This window comes from Bacillus rossius, chromosome 3 (genome assembly GCF_032445375.1).
Source record: "Bacillus rossius redtenbacheri isolate Brsri chromosome 3, Brsri_v3, whole genome shotgun sequence".
NCBI lineage: Eukaryota > Metazoa > Arthropoda > Insecta > Phasmatodea > Bacillidae > Bacillus > Bacillus rossius.
In genome coordinates this window covers 74,768,503-74,790,507 of record NC_086332.1, presented here as the reverse complement: position 1 = coordinate 74,790,507, position 22,005 = coordinate 74,768,503, and the positions used below count along the sequence as shown (strand labels likewise).

General features: G+C 36.9%; 1 protein-coding gene across 4 annotated transcripts in view; it reads left to right on the top strand.

Moving 5' to 3' along the window:
* The window catches only part of LOC134530906 (clustered mitochondria protein homolog), a 216,767-nt gene that overhangs the window by 89,070 nt on the left and 105,692 nt on the right, over positions 1-22,005 (top strand). For 2 of the 4 annotated variants that reach the window (XM_063366207.1, XM_063366206.1), the window contains exons 2-3: positions 5,355-5,444; positions 20,436-20,692. In XM_063366207.1, the coding sequence (XP_063222277.1) occupies positions 5,355-5,444; positions 20,436-20,692 (347 nt within the window). The remainder of the gene's footprint in view (positions 1-5,354; positions 5,445-20,435; positions 20,693-22,005) is intronic. The other 2 variants (XM_063366208.1, XM_063366209.1) reach the window with 1 other exon arrangement.

Sequence of the window (22,005 nt, the reverse complement as noted above, 5' to 3'; positions counted from 1 at the left end):
ACACCATGAAAACTATATGCTACTAGCTACTGCATGCAACAGATGTATAAATTTGATAAAATTACCCTCCTTTCCTAACTTTCACCCTGAAGAATACAAATTTTAGGCTTCATGTGTCACTTTAATTTACAGTAACTTAGTATGTTTATTGCGAGTTTTAAGATTTTAATAAATTGGGGCTTACAAAGAGCAATTTTCTATCTATTGGATGATGATGCAGGAAATTTAGTGCTCCATCAGTACTACCCAAGCTGAGGTTTGCACGCAGACTGTGTAATAATAATTGGCACACAAAAGTTTAATAAATAAGACATGATTTTATATCTGGGACATTCAGTGCACAGTTGTTAGCAAATCTAGCTAATAAGGATGATTACAGCACCCAGCAGCACACACAATGACATGACACTACTTCGTGGATTGTTTCCAATGTTAGTATTGATTAACTGTTTTATTGATATTAAGGGACAGGCTGTACGACTACTGTTACATCTTCTGAAACAAATTTATGATTTTTAGTGCAACAAAAGTGTCATAAACATTTTTAACTGAAATAAGCTGCAAAAAAGACTAAATTAAGATGGTACCCTTTATTATGGCTAAAGTACTTTCGTATAATAATTCACAATTGCAAGAATACTGAGTAGTTTAACCTTTGTCAAAAATATAAATTATGCATAAAGATAACTTTACTAATAAACTAGGTAATATTTTTACAAGAGATGTGCAGGAAAAGTACAAACAGGTAGGTACTCATAGAAAAAACTCTGCGGGACAAATAAACACTAACGAAAGCAATTTTCCTATCATTTATTTGTATAAAAAGAAACAACGGGCACAAGTCAGGTGCTATTTCTTACTGAAATACACTTCCACAATGTTTTCGTATGTACAAGAATTGCTTGTAATGAATAGTATGCATAAGTATCTAATACACTATGCATTACAATTGACAAGTATACACAAACCTCCTGAGATGATTAAAATGTCATTTTTAAATAACTATAAAACCAATGTGCTCAAGAAATGACTTTTATATAAAAGAAATAAACCCTCAAAGATAACATAACTCATGACATATGTATATGTACACTACCACTGCACAAATTTAAAAAACACTGATACTACTTGACATAAGTGAGGAAAGTTTGGTACATGTAAGCAGAAAACATATTAGTTGTCATTACAACAGAAACATAAAGCTATGTAAATGTTTTGGGATGACAATACTTCAATTAAAACACAACATTATTTACAAAATAGAAACAAATCTTACCAAAGTTTAATTTTTCAATAACAATTTGCTGAACAAACACAAATTCCTAATCACAACAGTAATGATTAAACATAAGAGTGACATCAATTACAGCCAGACAAGCATGTTGTGCTGCTTAAAAGAGAAAAGAAATTATTCCAAAAAAGTGTTACTTCCTTATGTTTACAACATTCCCAGTTCATAAAACAGGCTTAGAATAAAATTGTAATACAAATTAAGATTACTTTACTATTAATCTGTGTCTATATATAATATTAAAACAGACAAAACACAAAATAAATTACCTTTCATGGCAAGTGTTCCCTGGATAACTATGATTGCCTAAATCAGGATGGCCACAGAAAATTGGAAATCAAATTCCCCGAGTATAAATAAAAACCTCAGTGACTGATAGCACAAATTCAAATGCGTTAGAAAACCAATCTAACCTATGAAACATTTTACAATTTCATATTTGCTATCATTAATTGTCACTCAGCACATACTTCTGTATTCTCTTGTTACACGCATGTTTGCATACAACATTGTGTCAAATTTATGATGCGTTCATTTAGAAAATTCAGTAATGTACTGGAGTTGCTAAACCAAAGTACATAACATATTTCAACCAATCCATTCTTCCATAACGATTGTGTAAAAAACATACATGTGAAAACGAACACTGAACTCTTTTGGCACTACTGATCAAGAATTTCATTTCTTTCAATGTATAGTAGACCTAAACCCATAGGTGAACCTTTTTCCTGATCTTTCACAAAATTCACTGACAATTCCATGTTTTCACTGACCTTTTTCAAATTCCCTGACATTTCCCTGTTTTCCAGGTCTGTGGCCACCCTGTAAATCCTAACTTAAGGACATTTGAATAATCTTGGACTGGCTTTTATATGGCTAATAAAAACTGTTTCCTCACATAAGTTATGTAGTAGAATTGAGCATTAGTGAAATGTATTTCGATATAAAACAAAACCATGTCAAAATTTTAGTCAATTTAAACAGAATGTAAACCAACTTTAACAGCTCATAAACTTAAGTTAGTATAATGTGCAGCCCAAAATTAAAACATAATTACTGACCATGCCAGCACAGCTTATTTCAAGGAGTAAAGCAATCAGCCAATCAGTAGAAATCTACGAGGTTTTCTTTTCCATGTTATAACCTTTATCACGTTAAAATTTCCTTACGGAAGTCAGAAATCCAATATTTTTCTTAACATCCTGACTTTCTCTCTAAACTGATGACAGATCACACTAATAAAAGTTTGAAAACATAATGTGTCACATTAAAACTTAAATTTTCCAGTCAGACATAATAGGTATGCTAAAAGAAACAAGCTACTGTCATCCCCTTCGTAAATAAATTAATACAGTCATGAAACCATTTGTCAAAATTCAGAATACAATAGTGATAATGACAACAGAATTTTTGGCATCAAAAATGAAATAAACACAAATAATAGGTCATTAAATAAAAAAAAATGTAAATTGAAAAAGAAAATAAAAATCAGAAAAAAATACTGGATAGGCATGTATGACCAGTACTTTACTGGCAACAAAACATTGTATTTTAATCCTCAGTTACTATCAAATGTTAACCTTGTGACACGAAAAAACAAACTATTTTTTGTTGAAACTAAATCGCACAGATTCCACTAAACGATATTAGTTAGTTCAGGCTTACATAGCCTCACTTTTTCTGCAAGACCTCTTCACAAACTTTTGCAAAGCCTGCTTCTTAATAGGATCCTGCAGAAGCCGTGACGATGCATGAATACGATGCACATCCCTACCACTCAAAATCTTGTTTACATTTTTGCACCATGCATGAATTAAAAGCCTGACAGAAAGACGAGTGAAGAGCATCTTTAAATCATGTTCTTTACACATCATGAAACTCATGTCAACAGAATTATAAATTTCAGTGACGATTTGCTTCCCTACATTCTCATCATGACACCAAATAGGCAAAAGTGATGCACTAATTTCTGAAATTCTTCGGAATGTTTGACTGAACTTTGTACTTGGATAACAGAGAGCCTTTGGAGAATATGATCGACTAGATATTACAAAGTTCTCTGCTATTTCTTCTTGAGCCACTGATTCAGTCGCAGATGACATTAGTATACAACGACAGATTTTGCAGTACTTAGTTTCATGGACTAGTTTTCGAGCTAAATATCCACTTACATACCTTTTTACAGCTGTTGAAAGATAATATTGTTTGTCTGTGATACTAGGGTGTTTCTTTCTCTTTGAATGATCATCACACATTGCTTCATGAAAGTTGTCATTTGCAGTGTTACTTATGGACTTAATGTTGGCTGGGCCTGGCAATGATACATTGGTGACAAAATTTCGCAATGTATCAAGAGCGTCTTCTGGCGTGTATTCACAATTGGCTCCGACAGAGTGGCTTGACAAAAAGTTGTTAATAATTAAACTTTTGAAGGAAGAAATAAATGAATCACACGTTGGGTTTACATTACGGCATCCCTGACTTCTTACACAACAAAAGAAGTTTTCCAAGGGATCTTGATTTAACCTTCTTGGACACAGAAATGTCCATCCCTCTTTCCGCAGTCTCTTCCAAATACACTTTAGGCCTTGCAGTGTGCGAATCCAATTTTTTACAGATGGAGGTACAGACAATTTCCCCTGGGCACCAACAAACTTCATTGTTCTGAAAACCTGAATCATTTCATCCCAAAATGGTATATGGGGTGATTTGTTCTTTAAAGCACATCTAAGGTATTTACCTTCTCGAGCTTCGAGAGCACTGCCATTGACAGAGTCAAACAATTTGTCCATTAACAAAAGGAAGTCTGCAGTGTCCACAGCTTTCCTGTCTAACTCTGGTTCATACTTGCCACCCTCTGCTAACTTTCGCATTAATGCAGACACTCTCTGACTAAACACTTGTGCACATTTATTCACTTTCATTTTTCTAATCCTATCAGGAATTACATGCTCATCTGTAAGTTTAGGGCACATTCGCAAGTCATCATCGCCTTCATCCAGTTTATAAAACTGCACAACATGGGTCCATGAAGCAGTTTTCTCTGTATCCTTCCACTTAAATATAACATTTTTTGTTAGAAGATTATTACGAATACATTTCAATAAATGTGGTGGGTCAAAAAGTGGGATAATGACATTTCCATCCACAATGAAACCACAACTTCTATTTTCTATATTATCTCTCAAACACTGCTGTCTTGTTTCTTCTAACAGATAATTCACTGCAGCTTGATTGTTTGCACCCTGATCACAAACAGTGGCAATGACATTAAGACCACATGCATTTACACGCCTAATGACTTGTTTGATGGCAATGGCTAAAGAATGAGTTTTTGTTGCATTCTGACAAAATGTAAATGCCACTGGCTGTTTCCATTTTCTTCTTATACCACGTACCATGAAAACAAGTACATGGTCAGCAACTAATGGAACTCTGTTATTGCCACAATCTTGCCAGCCGATTATCATGTCTTCACTTGTACTATAATCAAGGCTTGGTTTGATAGCCATTTCATCAAATAACAAGCAGCAGTAACGATCAGATGTAGAAAGTCTTGATACACTGTGCTGAAGGTTGTCAAATATCTGCTGATTCAAACCAGGGCTAAATGGGATATTCTGCAACAGCTTCATCAATGTTTGCCTACTTGGAAGAGAGAAGACTTTAGCCAACAAACGATAAGCTTTGCCACTTTGTTTATAAATCGACAATGCCAAAATCTTGTCATCCAGGGTGAATCTACGTCCTTGTGGTCGTACATCCTTATTTCTTATCTGAGACATAATCAATTTATAAGAAATTGTATCAACCTTCTCAGAAAGTATTTTTAGAAATTCAGATGTACATGTCTCCTCTGCCATTTTCAACCGCTTACGAAACGAACTGTTTTTATTTCTCAGCAGTCTAGCCTGCCGTTTCAGCTTTACGGCTGCCTTGTACAATGAACTTGCTTTTGGTGTTAGTTCATTCTGAAATGACACATTAACAGATTTTAGTAGTCCCTTATTATTATCCCTAGCAGCAGGTGTAGTGGAAGTTACAGGAGAGTTGGATGTCGCAGGTATACCAGCAGTAGGTGACGTGATGACAGCAGGTGACGTGATGACAGCAGGTGACGTGATGACAGCAGGTGGTGTACCAGCGGAAAAAGGTGACGTGGCAGCAGCAGTTGAATTGGTGGCAGCATTAGGTAAATGGTTGATGTCATCAACTGGACAAGATGCACTGGTCCCTCCACTGCTGGAATGTACTACAGCCAAAAACCAACATTACATTTGGAATAGACATACTATATGTATACAAATTTCTAACTAGCCAGCGCCTTAATATATATTAAAAAATTAAATGCAGTTACTGAAAAATATAACCTGAATGTGTTGGTTTCAATTCATGATTTTGTGACACATCATAAAGAAGGTAAACACCCAGTAGTCAACATATTAGACTTTCAACTAAAAATTAAGAGGCAATGTATCACCAAATTATAGGAAATAAATACTTCAAAATTGACTTTCAATAACTTGTTAAATAAATTATTTGTTGAATGCATCCCATGTTAAAGACTTCATTCAGCGAGTACAAAAATTTACACTATTTGTTCCTGAAAGCGTTAAGTGCTATGAGAGACATTTTAACTACATTTTATATAATATAGGTACGATGTCTTGTGTTTATAGAAATGTAGACATTTGGTGACGTGTAAAATATGTTTCCATTATATAATACTTCTTAAAGTGGCAGTATTACAAAACGTGTCCCTAATGTTGATATATTCAACACGTATCGAATAGTAGCAAATAGAATTGTATATTTCAAACTTGTGCAACTATGCTTAAAATTTAATGTTCAAATAATGTTTGTTTTCATGCATCAACTACTACACTATGTTTGCTGTGTGTTATATACTATCAAAATGCAAAACTTTGTATGTTGACTACTGTAATTAAATACTAAGTTTTTGAAATTTTGTTATTTTGTAACAACCTTATGATATATTAATTAAGTTCTACTTTTCTAAGTTACAAGGAAAGATGAGAACTTCCAGTAAGATATATAAGTACATTAACAGGATTCAGCCATTTTGTGCTTGAAAGAAATTTTTTTTACAGATTTTTAACAAACTAATTATATACTTACTTAAGAGTGTGTCTGACTAGTTAAGACTTTTCATGGCATCATAACTATGATCAAATAATAAAACTTGAACCAATGTGCCAACTACAGAGACACCGTAACAGGTGTTAATGACACAAATACAATACTAAGTAAAAAAAATCCCTCTGAGGAGTGTGTTTAATTTAATGCTGAACTGTTAACTTACAGTAGAAAAACATAACAAGAAAAGCAGTGAAAATATTTGGTTGCAAAACTTAAAGCCCATTCATTATAATTACTGTCCAATACTACAATTTCAGAATTCTGTTGGTTATGCAATCAAGATAATAGAATACATATTTTAACATTCTTAATAACATTTCTTACAATAAATATATTACTTCAATCACAATTTTCAAATGTTACTATCCAAAAATAATAATATTGTTGAACATTTCAAACAATGAACAAAATTGTAATACTTGGTAGTAAATTCCCCAAAGTTAACCTTCTCAGTTATTTTATATTCTTAATTAACCCATCAAATATATGTACAGAAGCTAGTAAGCTATTGAAAGCTGTTAAAGCCAAATTGTTGAACCTCATGCCAACTTAAAAAAAAAATTAGAATTACATGACACGTTGACAATTACACTAGATATTAACTACAGATATAGCAACATTACTGTAAAAGCGACAAATTCCAGTGGTACATTTGAGGAACCCCGAGTTAGTGGTTTTATTCTGCGATGAAGCCAAGTTCACTGAAGACGCTATTCTCAATTCGCACAACAGTCATGTTTGAAATGATGTCTATCCGCATGCAACGTGTGTTACAGCTCACCAGGAACGTTTTTCAGTTAATGTGTGTTGTTAACACGTATGCAACAATTTCAATGTTGTGAAACAAACCGAAGCTGTGATTGATTTTGGAGTGAAATTAAATTCTGTGCCACAATTAAAAAGGTTATTTCTCTACTCGAACGCCCGCATATCCACAACATAAAACTCTACAACAGGTTGCCTACGCTGACTCTTTTCTGGGGCTACAGGGGCTTAACTACGTGTTTCCGGCAACATGTTTATTGGCAAAAATGGTTGCAAATAATAAGAGCTATCTACCCTCAAGCATTGTACCATGAATTTTGATACACCCTGTATGTATGTGTATATATATATATATGTGTGTGTGTGTGTGTGTCAGTCTGTGTGTGCAAATGCATGGCAATTTGATGTGTGATTTTTCCAATTGCCCTACTGCAGCATTATTTAATATTCATATATACTAAAGCAAGCTTGTAGGCCTACACATAATTCAGCTACATGATTATAAAGGCCTCCTGTTTGTGCATTCTCTGAAAATAATTCAAACAAAATAGAACACCCTGCATGTTTATGGGAAGTTTGTGAGCTTAAAGATTTCTGATTAACTAAAAAATAAAATAATAACTTTCTCTCTATAGTACCTACCTTCATGTGCCGGGAACTTGAAGGAGTTTTCTCTAGTTGTTTCATCACTGAAACCTAAAAGGAGAAAAACCAATAACAATAATTTCACATTACTCATTTATTGCCATATAATTTATGTTAAAAAAATTTTTTTTTAAAGGTTTTTTTTAAATTTATATTTCTTATACGGTACATGAATAATTTTATCTTGATTATATACTGTAATGTGTGAACAGGGAGGAGGAAAATGTTAATAGAATAAATTGTGTGTACATAGCTTGGCACTGTAACTGTATTAGATACATCTCAGTTAGGGAGAGAACAGTTCATTTGACATGGTGACACCTGCATTTACACAAAGAATCTGGGCAATCTAGTGTCTTGAGAATTAAAAAACTAGAATGAAAGCTCTTTCAGAAATAAACAAGTCAACTTACCATAAAAAAAATTGTATTAACATAAGTGGTTGTAGTAGTAAAGGACTTAACATAAATGCAGCTTTTGTAGTGATAAAAACACTGATATGAACATACAATATTTTGTGTTATACCTCAAAACATCAGAAGGTTACATAACAAAAGTAATGAAATAGGCTAATAGCCAACTTACAGTTACCAAATAAGGGGAAAAATTTTAAAGTCTTAGTGTTGTGTTTTACTGAATAGGCTACCATCTAAAAGAGAAGGAAATAAAACATATCAATATTGAGGATTACAAATTTTGTACTGTTAGCAGGGTGGGAGATGTGTCATTACCATGTGATACACCGTTTAAACCTGGCTGCAAACCTTATACCAATATAGGAAAATGGCTAAGACACATATCCTGTTATTCTATTACCATTTGTATGCAATGATTATTAGTTCAAGATTGGTACCCCCGTTTGTTAAGAATGTACGAAAAATGCTAAGCTATAACTTATATCATCCAAGCATTTTGAAATTACTTGAAGAAAATATTCCATTCAATATTCCATTCAAAATTGTCAGTAATAAAAAAGATAAACCATGGCTAATGTAAAGTATTAAAATTCATGTAAAAAAATATTTTTGAGATTATAAAATTAGCTGTGATAACTATAAAAAAATACTACAAATGATACCATAATATATTACATTAGATTATCAATAGGGCAAAACAAATGGAGACAGACAAGTAAAGAAGTCTAAGGATAAAGTTAAAACATGGGGATTACCTAATTAGAAATTAATTCTGTAACGAATGTAGTGATAACACTGAACCACATACATTGTGAGACAATATAATATTTGTAAGTAATCCACTACATGTAGCAGAGCTATTTAATAAATATTTCATTTCTGTAGCAGAAAGTATAACAAATTGTTCTCTTAAACTTTATCAATGTAGATATGAAGCGCTTTCGAAAATTATATCCGATATCCAAGTAGGTACCACAAACTACACAAAAATGAAATATAACTAATCATTAGAGCACGGAAACATAAATCCACTAATGGCTATGATGGTGTTAGTAGCTAAATTGTACATATGTGTGATATAATTACCACACCAGTTAGTGATATCTGCAACAGTATGCTATTAAATATGGGAGAGTTCCTTGATAAATTAAAAGTAGCACGAGTTAAAACAATATTAAAATAGGAAATGAAAAAGAAAATTACAGACCCACATCACTCTCACCTGCATTTTAAAAATTTTTGAAAAAATATTATAGGCACGATTGATTAAGCTTTTAGACGAATACTGTGTAATATCAGATTCTCAATATGAATTCAGTAATGTATGTAAAAAAATTAATAACCAAATAACGTACTTACCAGGTAAATACAGCGTTGGAAGGCTGTATACTTTCAATTTTTTGGTGCCGAATATTTTGCAGACGTCACTGAAATGTCGGTCACAAATAACTTTATATTTGTACACATCTAGAGGATGTAAGCTGTTCAAATCTATGTTCTGAATCCGTTGTAGCCAAATATTGTATACATCTTCCTCATAAACAGGAAAACGATGTCTTGTTGATTTTCTATCATCGCAACCCGGTACACTACACTTCTTAATACCACCCATTTCAGCAGTGCGAGGCGAAATTAATGTGAACACAAACACATAAAATATATATTTCCATAACTCACAATCAAATACGCTTGATTATTTAGAACTATCCTACGTAACTCATTGGCTCACCTCTCATAACCAAAAACCGCCATTTTAATAATCAAATACGACAAGATCCCGGCATGCAACGGTTTAGTAGGCTTTTAGCGCTAACACGGGCGTACACTCAACTACAAATTGTTTTGTACGCTCCCTATACAGTTTTATTATTATTACTTAACCTGCAATTGGGCTTTCACCCGGTGGCAAGAACTCCCACTCACTCCCCTCTCCCCCCCCCCCCTCCATCAGCTTTCTCCTCAGCTCCCTCCCATCCCTGACCTCCACCATTTCCTCCCCCAGCCCATTCCACTCCCTCCCCGTCCTCACCAGGAAGGTGTTCCGCCCTCTCTCTGTCCGCCTCCACACCCTCTGGAGCTTACATCTGTGGTCTCTTCGTCCTCTGTACTCCCCTCTATGTACTTTGCTTCCCAATTGCCCCCATCCCCCTTCCCCCTTCAGCACCTTGAACATCCTGACCAACCTTTCCACTCTTCTTCTCCTCTGTAACGTTTCCCACCCCAACTCCTTAATCATTTCCGTTGGGCTATGCAGTTTCCCATCCTGCCCCTCCCTCCTTCTCCACATTCCCATCACCCACCTAGCCGCTCTGCGCTGTACCCCTTCCAGCTCCTTCACCTCAGTCACCAGGTAGGGGTCCCAGACCGCCGCCGCATACTCCAACATTGGCCTGACCAATGTGGAGTATGCCTTCTCCTTTGTCCTCCTCCCAGCTCCCTGCAGGGTCCTACCAAGCAACCCCAGCGCCTGCCTTCCCCTCCTGACCACCCCCTCTATGTGCTCCGCCCATCCTAGGTCATTTTTCAGTGTCACCCCCAGGTACTTATATCCTGCTGCCTCTCTTATCTCCTGCCCCTTCCAGTAATATACATTTCGTGTGACTTTCCTCCTCTTTGTAAATCTGACAACTTTTGTCTTACCAACATTCAAGGACATTCCATTTTTCTCCGTCCATTGCTCCAACCTTATCAAGTCCTCTGCTAAACATCCCCCTTCCCCCACAACATCATACACTACACAGTCATCTGCAAATAGCCTCCATCTGGCTTTCATGCCCTCCCCCAGATCGTATATCATAATTGTGAACACCCCATGTTGAATAGCACAATTAATTCCATAGTGATAGTAATTTGAGGAGGAAATTTCATACTCTGATATGCCATCGCCCAGACTGAATACTTTCATTTTTCTCCAGATGGGGTTTTAGTGCATATAGCCATACACAGAGTAAAATGGCATATGACATGCAGTTCTGTTTGAACTAGTACAGCTACAGGGATGGTGGAGGCTGGATTGGTTTTCTTTATTTCATAAAATTGCAAAATAGGTAAATTATTTTTTTAAAAAATCCCCAGGGAAATGTGTGATTTTGGTCGTGTAAAGTCGTGAAAAGGTCAGGGAAATGTTCCTGTGGATTTGCGTGGACACACTGATTATAAAATAGTTATTTGAACTTTTTGAAGAAACTGCGTGGTGCCATAGTTGCCATTCCCGGGACGGGTGTTGTTTTTGGTGAGGCGCCACCAGAGCGCGCATACATCGTTGCGGCGCTTGCTGTCCGCGCCTCTTTGCAAACCTGCTCTTTCACACAGCGCAGCGGAGAGAGCAAGGCATTGGAGCCATTGCCTGTGTCCAGCTTGAAACCACACTAGTGGTTCTAAATGCGTCGCATCATGCTGGAATCCAAGCGTGCATCGTGTGCTTTGTTTGGAGATTGGCCAGCCATGACGACTTATTCTATGTATATGTTTGTGTGTGTGTGTGTGTGTATATATATATATATATATATATATATATATATGTTGGTGTCGGAATGACATAACTTCACAAGTTGCAGTGATTATTATTTTTAATTATAAGGCATGTTTATCGCTTAAGTAAGCATTCAACTTGCTACGGAGGTTTTTCCATATTTTATTTCGCCGTATACAAACTTAATATTTTGTCAAGGCAAACAGAACCTTTCTTTCGGTTTTTCTTCTCAGATTCGCCCAAGAAGTGAGACGTGTAATTGAAAAAAAAAATCTAGTTATTAAATTTGTTCGATTTATTTTGGCTGCTACGAGTTGTCAACAGTGAGGTTTCGCAAGAAGTGCAGACACTTTCAAAGGGCATGGACTTACTGCAAAGAACTATCGGGAATGTACATGGAGTGATGTGGGAGAAATCATGGGAAACGATATCAAAATCGCTGAATAAAATTGAGTACTTAGGTCCTCGCAAAAATAGGTGCCAGTTTAACCACAGCTCAACCCAGGCAGGTTAATTCCACGTCAAACCGATTACTTTATGTACATTTGGTTAAATAATTTATTGTTAATGATACCTTAAAGTCACTATCGCACCCATGTTTGTTTGAATCTTTTAATGGAATTAAGTTTCCATAAACTTTGTTTAGTCTGAGAGTTTGAAATGTATTTTTCTTAATTTTTTAAATTTTGGGTCGTATCGGTGCAATAGAATATTGCCCAACAAAACCTGAAATTGCAAACATTTCTGACGCAGCAAAACTTTGCGAAAGACACATGAGCGGAAAAAGTAGCTGCAAAACTGAATATGTTTATTACGTAAAAGCTTATGTTTCAAAGTACATAATACCACAGTGAATTTTAAAAAAAAGTGACTAATTTGTTTTGCAACTAGTATTCACAAAATTACATTCTTGTGAAATGTAACAAGAAATGCCCATATCCCGTGTTAAAATTTTTCATCCTTTTTAAAATAGAAGTTTGAGTTAGCTGTGACAAATAAAGTTTTACGGTTTAGTGTCCTCTTTTGGGTGCAAAACACGTGGTTAACCCAATTTTGGTGGTCCTGTCGCCTTAAGCCTGTCCGACTTAAACCCAATGTAAGGTCAAAATTTGTCAGTGGAATAGGATTTTTCTCCCCACCAACTTTGCAAGTTTGAAAACGCATATCATAAATATTTTACTCGGGGTTGATTGCAAGGGTTGTGAGTCACTGCGGGAGTAGGAAGGATTTAGAGGGTAGAGGGGTCGCAGAATGGGCCGGCATATATATAATATTAAGCCTACAAAAAGTGGGAAATATCAGGCTAAATGAAAAAAATTAAACATAGTGTACGAATATTTTGATTTTTTTCCTCATTATCAATAATCATTTCAATGGTGATCTTAGTACCTACTCAATTTGCATTGAGTTTGCGCGGTATGCTATTGCAAAGAGGCCGTGGAGGATAAACGAATGCGGGTTATTGGGAGTGAATTTTGTGTGGTGGTAGGTTATTCAGAGTTCGGACATCAATCATCAGACTCGTGCAACCGTGTGGTCGCGTATGAGTTACGGATTGAAAAAAAAAAAATTATGCCTTGCACATTTATTTATTTATTCTTGGCTTATGACAAGTTCAGGCCCGGGTGAAGGAAAGCCTAGATCTGTCCCTGCTTTAACTTTAGTTGGTAATTGTTCCTTATTGCACGTACAGTTTATATCAAAGTGCTGTCATTCATATTTTCAAAATAAAACATATGTTGACTATGGTAGTTTCGCATTGTACAATTGAACTATTTAATTTAAATATATATATATTTTTAAATACAGTTGGATACGTTTCACGGAACAGTTGTTTCCAAGCTTAACGCATATCTTAAAAATTAAACTGTATGGTAATTGTACGGTATCAAATCACAAACACAGTTTACTGCATACTTTACTTTAATATTTTACATTAAAATACAATTGTATATGTTACATAGAATAGTTGCTCCCGGGAGCAATTTTTCGCAAAGTTTTATACGTACCTATGTATTTTGAAAATCCAATATATTTTGATAATTTTACAGTTGTGCATCACAAACACAACAAATTCATTATTTTAATATTGTATTTTAAAATAGAACTGGATACGCAATAAGGAACAGTTACCCTTTTTTTTAGCGTCGGGGGTAGCCTATAAGTTGAGCTTGAGCTTGAGCTTGAGCTTGAGCTTGAGCTTGAGCTTGAGCTTGACAGCAGCCCCTTGCTGACGCCGACGACGCGGGTCAGCGGGGTCGCCCGTGTGTGCGATGGCGGCACCGACAAGCGTCTTGGCCGTGACGTCACGTGACTGAGCGAGTAGACCGTCTGACCTGCCGGGGAAGTATTTCAGGCCTCATGCAAGGCAAATGTTAAAGGTGTTCAATACAACTGGCGCGTTTCGTTGTCGGGTGTTAGAGCGCGCGTAGGCTACACGGTTTTCCGTTGTCGGGTGTTAGAGAGCGTGGTGTTCGAGCTATTTTACTGCTGTGCTACCAAGTTCTACACATTCCCCGTAATTATTACTGGTTGAAGCGTCCATGTGCAAAACTACGGGGTGTTATTTATTACGTAAACAGAGATAAGTTTAACACTTGGTCAGTGTTTGGTAGTATAAATATCGCTATCTCATGTAATGAGAAAGTAAATCTTTTATAATGCCTGAAACTAATTTTACCTTTTACAAAATACAGTAGTTTGCGAATCTGAAGTTATTTTTAAGTTATTTAATGAATGAGTCAACTTGTAACTTTGTAGGAGTGGGTGTTAATATTTTATTTTGGTACATGAAATATTAGGATAAGTTAAAAAAAAAAAAAAAAACTTATTTTGAATTTGAGGTTTTTAAATTTTTTTATTTTATTTCTCCTTATTTTTACGAGTGAGTGTGATAGTAATAACTACTTAACACTCACACCTAGATGTTAAAATTTCCAGCGAAGAATTTGAACACATATTGTTTGCAGCAAGAAAATGTTAAACTCGACTCTAATGCACGCTTTTATAATTAAAATAAAAACTCATGTAGATTTTAGAGCGTCTGTTTTATTGTATGCATAAATATGATTTTTGATTGGTGTGCCTGAAAGTTGGGAGAGCTGTTACTGGTACATCTGTTTTTTTTTTACTAACAATCTCAGAAACAAAACAGCTTTTCGTATGTCTTTTCGTTACTGAGAGTTAATCAGCATGCACACAATTAACATACCGTCAGAATAATAATATAAACTTGACTAGGTGTTTTTTGTTTATTAAATAACGTATGTTAAAAAAATACGACAACGTTGATGATTACTCCCGTAACGGAAAGTGGTTATGAATTATTATAATATATCTTAAATAATTACCCTATAAGACAACAATTATTGTTTCGAAATGAGGAGCAACACCACAACAAGGGGAGAATTATGCTAAGCTGGCGTTTCGGGTGATGCATGGAAAATTGTTACTTTTCATTTGCTGGCGCTTATATTCTGCTGAGATCAAGTTAACGTAACCGTGATTAAATGGGCGTCAGTTTTTTGTCATTAAAACAGTCATGTCTATATAAAACATGGATGCTGACTCCGAAAATTATTTTTCTGCCGTTAAATAACAGCACCCCAACGGTAAATACCGTACAGGTCGAAGGTATATTGAATCCGAGAACCTCGGCGTCGTTGTGATGCACTGCACTTTCCAGCCATTTGGCTTTGGGGATTTAGGCGTTATTGTACTTCGGCACTCGTATTGTACCATAATTCGTGTTGCATACGTTAGGAGATGATGGAACAGCTAGATTAGCACAAGTCACTTTGTATGCGCGGAACTCAACTCAGTTGGTGAAACGTTAGAGGGAGCTTTCCAGTGAACGATGTTAACGCGCGGTTCACAGAAACCGTCGACATTTGCGTTGCAGATCTTCAACGAGATGTATGCGTACGCGAATCAGGAGAAACCACACATGGCATGGTCGTAGATTCGGGGTGGGGGGGGGGGGGGGGGGAGGGCCAAGTGGGCTGGGCTTGCAAAATCGTTACTCTGAAACGGGGTTGATAAACGTAAACGTCAAATTTGTTTTATGGAAAACTTTATATTAGGTTTTATGCTTTTTGCATTCATATAGGTCAAAATATGGGCAGTATACAACATGCAAGCATTCTATCCAGAGTGAAAAATTAGTTTATTATAGAGGAATAAGCATTTGGATAATGTTTTATTGAACAAAATTGTGCAACCATCTCAAAACTTCTCGCTGTCGTAAAATCATTTCATTGAAATAATAGGGGCTAAGCCACTTTATTTTCCATACATTTTTGGGATTTTGTGTTACTAAATTTGTTTAATTGAGCTTTATCTAGATGTTCAGTGTTTCTTTGAAATACTTTCTCTGTTATTTGAAATAAGCATACTGTTAAGCTCCAGTTTCAGAGGAGCATACCAGAGGATTATTCCAGCTTGGGGTAGCATTTAGACCATAAACCGTATTGTCTTAAGCTAACTTTTTATTTTGTGATGAATGTGCAGCCGAAGATTGTCGGTCGAATTTAGACTCATCCTGTTGAACATCGGTTGGAAATGCCTGTCCTTTAAATTTCCGCCACCGTAAAATTTACTTATTAACTGATGTTCTTTACTTTCACTAAATTTGTTCTAAACGCACCTGAAATAAGAAGAAACTGGTAACATTACATACTAAAAGTAAATGTAGCATCTTACATAAGATAATTATGTTTTTAGGCTTAAGGGAACGGGACGTCCAATATTAGGGCTACCGGGTAAGTTGCACACAATAATAGGACACTTAAAAGCAACTGACAGTATGAAAAGAAGAGAACAATTTTGGATAGTGTAATGTAATGCTAAGTAAGTATTTGATGCCTTGTAAAAAAAATAGTTTTCTCTTATTAAAAAAAAATATTCATTGCCTTGTATTTAATCAGTTAACAATGCTGAAAATAACGTTCAAAAATATTTAATATAAATGAAGAAACAATGTAAGGTAATAACACACCCAATTACTTGCAAATAAAATTTTCATTTTCTTAATTAACATACTTTTCATATGTCTCGGGTCTCTTATTATTACAGTGATGAATCTCGCAAAATCTTATTTCGGACACGTTTGAAACGTGTGCTATTGCATGGTTGGAAAACGAGAACAGTTACAAGTTTGTTCCGAAACCCTCCCGGACTGTTAACGAGGTTACAAAAGAGGACGTGTCCGGGTTAAAGAGAACGTATATCCAGTATTACGTAGAGTGAGCTTTGTACTACCACTGGGTTACCGTTTGGGCTCGTACATTTCAGTCACGCTGGGGGTTCGGCTCGCACCAGCGACCTCTGTGGACAGTCAGCAGTGTTTACAGCGGGGTTCGTCGTTCGAAGGCTGACAAGCAGGCCGTAACAACTTACTAGTAGCTTGCCGCCAGAGCTGGTTAGAAGGCACTGCTGGCCTCTCCTGCCTTGTCTCACAACGTTGCCTTTGTGGCGGCAGTGTTCACTGCAGTTCCAAATATAAACCGGTCGTTATTTTGGTTTCCGCGTGGTTTGTCCGACGTCCGCCAGGAGCGCCGAGGCGCTCGAGCACGTGGGTGATTTTTTTTCCCCCGTCCTTATCTTCGTCGCAGCTTGAAGCGTCAGTAAGGGCTGGGACGATGACAAAACTCTGCCAGAAGGAAGGGCGAGTATGACTCCATGACATAATTGAAAATAACCATTATAAATTTTCACTGCTTTTTCCCTGCTCTTCATTCTCCTGCTTACTTTAGAGATTTGAATATTTTCTTTATTTTTTCCTTGCACACCAAAGCTGTGTTTCTTTAAAACGTATTGATTTTTTAGGACGGAATCGGCCAAAAAAAATCTTTCTCACCGTTAATAGAAAATATTATCTCAGACACTCAGAAACTTTGAAATAGCGAACGAACCACAGGCGGGAGTAGAAGTAGTAGTAGTAGTAGCCACTCAGACAGTTTCTAAAAATATTTAATTTAACCCAGAAAAATTCTTTAATTATGCTCTTGTGGCTTATTAAAGAGGCCGTTAAGATACCAAATTAAATCCAACGATAAGTACTTTAGAAAGAAGAAATAAAGTTGATCAAATATGATTAATATCTAAATGAGAGTATTATATATATATTCATATATTTTTTTTTTTGTTTCCGTGTAATAGCATGTTTTCTTATTCTATTCTATCAGATAACTTCGGGTTGAAATCAACGAGCCTACTGCATTGGGTGTTAATTTGTTAATTTGTTCATCAGACTGTCGATAAGGGGGGTTGATATCTTAGTAAAAAAAAAAAATGGCATTGTTAGCTGTTTTAAACCTATTGAAAAAATATGTACATATTATATTTAAAAGTTAAGAAAATATCTGCAAACATTTACCGATAATGAAACATAATAATTTTAAATACCATCAGTTATATATATGAAGTCTGGTACAGGATACTAGGGGGTGGAACTTGGAGTATGTCTACGACCGACCGCCATATTGGATATTTAGGGAAAAACTCCTCAAATTTTCTTAACGACTTAAAAATACTCAAACTGACTTATTTTTCCCTTATGTCGAGGAAACATTGACCTTTTCTAAGGAAAATTTTCCGCTTTAATCCAAAATAAAATTTCGAAGGTCCGAAAAGTCTTACACTCCTCAAAAAATTAAATTCAAACCTCCAATGTCATGATAACCTTAACCTTAAACAGTGTCCTTGAAATGTGTTGCATATTAACTAATTTTATTCGTATAGAAATATGATTGAAATGTTTAAAGACACAATAATGTTAAATGAAGTGCTTTTATTAAACCACACGAATGTTCAAAATTTTCATCAGGCTGCAACATGTTATTTTTAACATTCTCATGCTTTAATAGCCTCGAACAGAAGTGGTAAAGTCCTGTTTCTGTCGAAGCCTATTTTCGTACCTACTCATCATCTGGGATCATAAACACCACCCACTTCAACACAAACTGTTTATTGTTGTTTTAGGGACTTCTTGACTTGTTTAAGACATATTCGCAAAGGATTTTCAGAAGGGCGAGGCTTAATAATACTATGTCTTGCACCTTGTATGTATATATATATATAATATAAAAGCTACAATGAGGATTTATTGTGAATAGTCATTTTATGTGTGTCTCTTGTATCTAAGTACACTTCAAAACTGTGGTCACGTATGCACTACGTGTAGAGGTGGAAAAAAAGTCAATGCATATAATTCCGGATATTTTTTTTTTTTTTTTTACCTTCAGAGCTGTTACTGTGTACTGCGAGGTACACTAGACTCCTTGTTGTGTGGAATGCCATACAGGAGATCTATGCTTGGTACACAACACATGATAAGTACATCGTGGGAGTGCATGTGAGCAGTAGCTGTAGCTCTGAAGACGTGTACTCTGGTAATGCGCAGTAACTCCGCGCAGGTCACTATAGTGCATATCGTACCTTAGTCGGTGCCCCAGATCATGTGTGAAAACCTGTAGGATTCCCAGCGGGAGGGAGAGGATAACGTTTGTCATTCACATTACACAGTTATGATTTTTGCAAGCGCAAGTGAGGCCCCTCGGGGACTTTTTGATTTCGAAGGGGGGGGGGTGTCCCTTGGCCCCCCCGCCCATGTACACAGACCATACACAATTGCTGTGATAGGGTGAACTATTGAGTGTTCACCACGGACTAGGTTACACAGATATTCAAATGTGAAGTTGGCAGATGCTTTTGTTCCTTATGTGATTAGAGAACGGTATTTATTACCCGTGAGACGTTTGTATCGGGAACTCAGTACCTACTTTGGTACCGTAAGCGCCTCCACACACACACGCGCGCGCACACACACACACACATACACACATCTAAGCGCACACAGCACACATCACATAGCACACAGCACACAGACACACCGACACACCACACCACACACACACAGAGCACAGTACCGAACTATTTTTTAGTAGTAAATCTCACTTGTCTTAATTTAAATCGTGATACAACCAAAACTTGGAGCCGCTCCGGTAGCTTGTCTACAGTGTTCACAAGTTCATTATACCATAAAGAGTTTTAACCTAAATGTTATTCTGAAAGCTTTCTTTTGCTATTCCTTCAGAATGACATATCACATTTGAGACGCCTCTCGTAGCAGAAGCCGCGTGACGTCGCCTAATCCCACTTTGCATTCCTCAGGTCGGCGCACGAAAAGCTGGAATGGGCTGTAATGGTGATTCACATTAGGGAAAGAGATACGAACCGAATAGCACCAGATCCGAACCGGAAAATGCCATTAGTTTCAATGTTTCTATGACCATAAAAATTTTCTGTATCTTTTCATTGAAAATTTGGCTTGGTTGAAGTATACTAAGCAAGTTCATGGAATGGTTGATGTAAATAATGACTGTCTACTACAAATATTTGCCCCTGGAGGTTGGTTAGAACCACTTTCCATACTGTATGCTTGCATTTTTGTTGATGTTGAGAAATATAGATTTTTGTAGGATTTCTCCAATCCTTCATAGTTTTTATTTTTGTATTTTTGTGAATGCAAACTGTCAATATAAAACTATGTTATGTGTGATCTCCTAAACGAAGGCAAATTTCGAAGCCAAAACAATGAATAATTGTTGTGGTGTAAAATGTGTGGATAGTTTTCTCTCCGTCCCTGTAGCTGGACAGAAGGGCTGAGTGGCGCGGCGTGTTGCAGATGCCAGGAGGGCCTGCAAGGCGAAGAGCCTCGAGCAGCCGGGCTACCCCTCCAACAAGCTGGTCCTGCTGAACGGGCACGCTGACGGCGGCGGCGAGGTGGTCGAGAAGGCCGAGCTGGAGGCCACCAAGGAGGAGAAGGCCGGCGGGGATGGAGACGACGAGGGGAAGGACAAGGAGCAGGAGGTGGTGTTCATACAGGACATGGGGTTCACCGTCAAGATCCACAGCCCCGGCACCGAGCCCTTCGACATCCAGGTGGGTGCATTCCTGCACATTCCTTCATTTTTATATTTTATAATCATAACATGAAATACTCTACTGGCTATTCAAATTGTAACACCAAGAAGTAAGTAGCTTTGAAGGGCTTGCATCAAGTAGGGTAGAAAAACAACAAGAATTCAGTGGCATTTGTTTTCCTTTCCGATCACGTGCAGATGGATAGGGCATGCCACGTCGAAGTACATGACAATCGTACAAACAGGTTTCAGCATTCGACTGAGGAATAATTCTGCCCTGTCGGGATTGTACTCTATTGTATCACAAAATTGGTGGTCGCCTTGGAAGGGATTCAAGCATACTGAAGCTGATGTGGAATCAGTGCTTCGAGAAGAAATGAGCGTTGGAAAAGACATCAGGGTGTTTGTGGCTCATTAATCAGAATCTACAAGCACTGTTCATGCAGTTTGTAACTTTTGGTGCGTATTACTCTAGCTGTCACTGAGGCTCCTGAGACTGCAATGTGTGTGAAACATTGGTTCTGGAGGAACGAATGGCATGTCAATGTAATCGCCAATGAATGCCTCATTTACTTGCAGCACCAGGATGGTAGCGTTCATATCTGGCGGCACACACCTGGCCGGATAGCTTCTTGATGTACCATCATATCAGCCCAGCACCTGGAGAAATGGCCATCAGTTCCATCCCTGCTCATGTCTAGTCTGCATTGCTGGTACACTGAACAGTTTTGGTGCTTGTTCTTATCCATTTATTTTCAGACTGTGTCAGAGACCCTCTACCAACCGGAACATTGCATGACCACATGTGGCATCCATCAGATGTTTCCTTGATATTCAACATGTCATTCAGCTTCCATGGCCTGTGGGTTCGTCTAATATCTCGCTCATGTATGGTCCATCTTGGGATGGCGAAGAGTTTGTCACAGGACACACATGGTAATAGCGATTTGTAGGCTCTCATTAAAGCAGCATTTGCAGAGATACTCCAGGTGGAAATCCAATATCTCATCTTCTGAATGCCGCATGATGTAACAGGATTTTTCTAGCTTGTGGTTGAGCTACACAGTAAGAATTTTTCCATGTTCTGTGCATCATACAGAGCTCCAAATGTAATCATGATGTAATTTGTATGCGATAGTGTTTTCCTAATAAATCTATTTGTGCTATCTGATGACGTTTTTCAGTGTTGCAATTTTAATGGCCAACATGGTGAATTACTGATGGTAGATATGTAAGTATTTAGGCTACACATTCAAGCTCTAACGTCTATCTATGTGTATCTGCCCCTGATTTGGGCACTGGTGGCCCAACACCATCTTTATATATACTAAA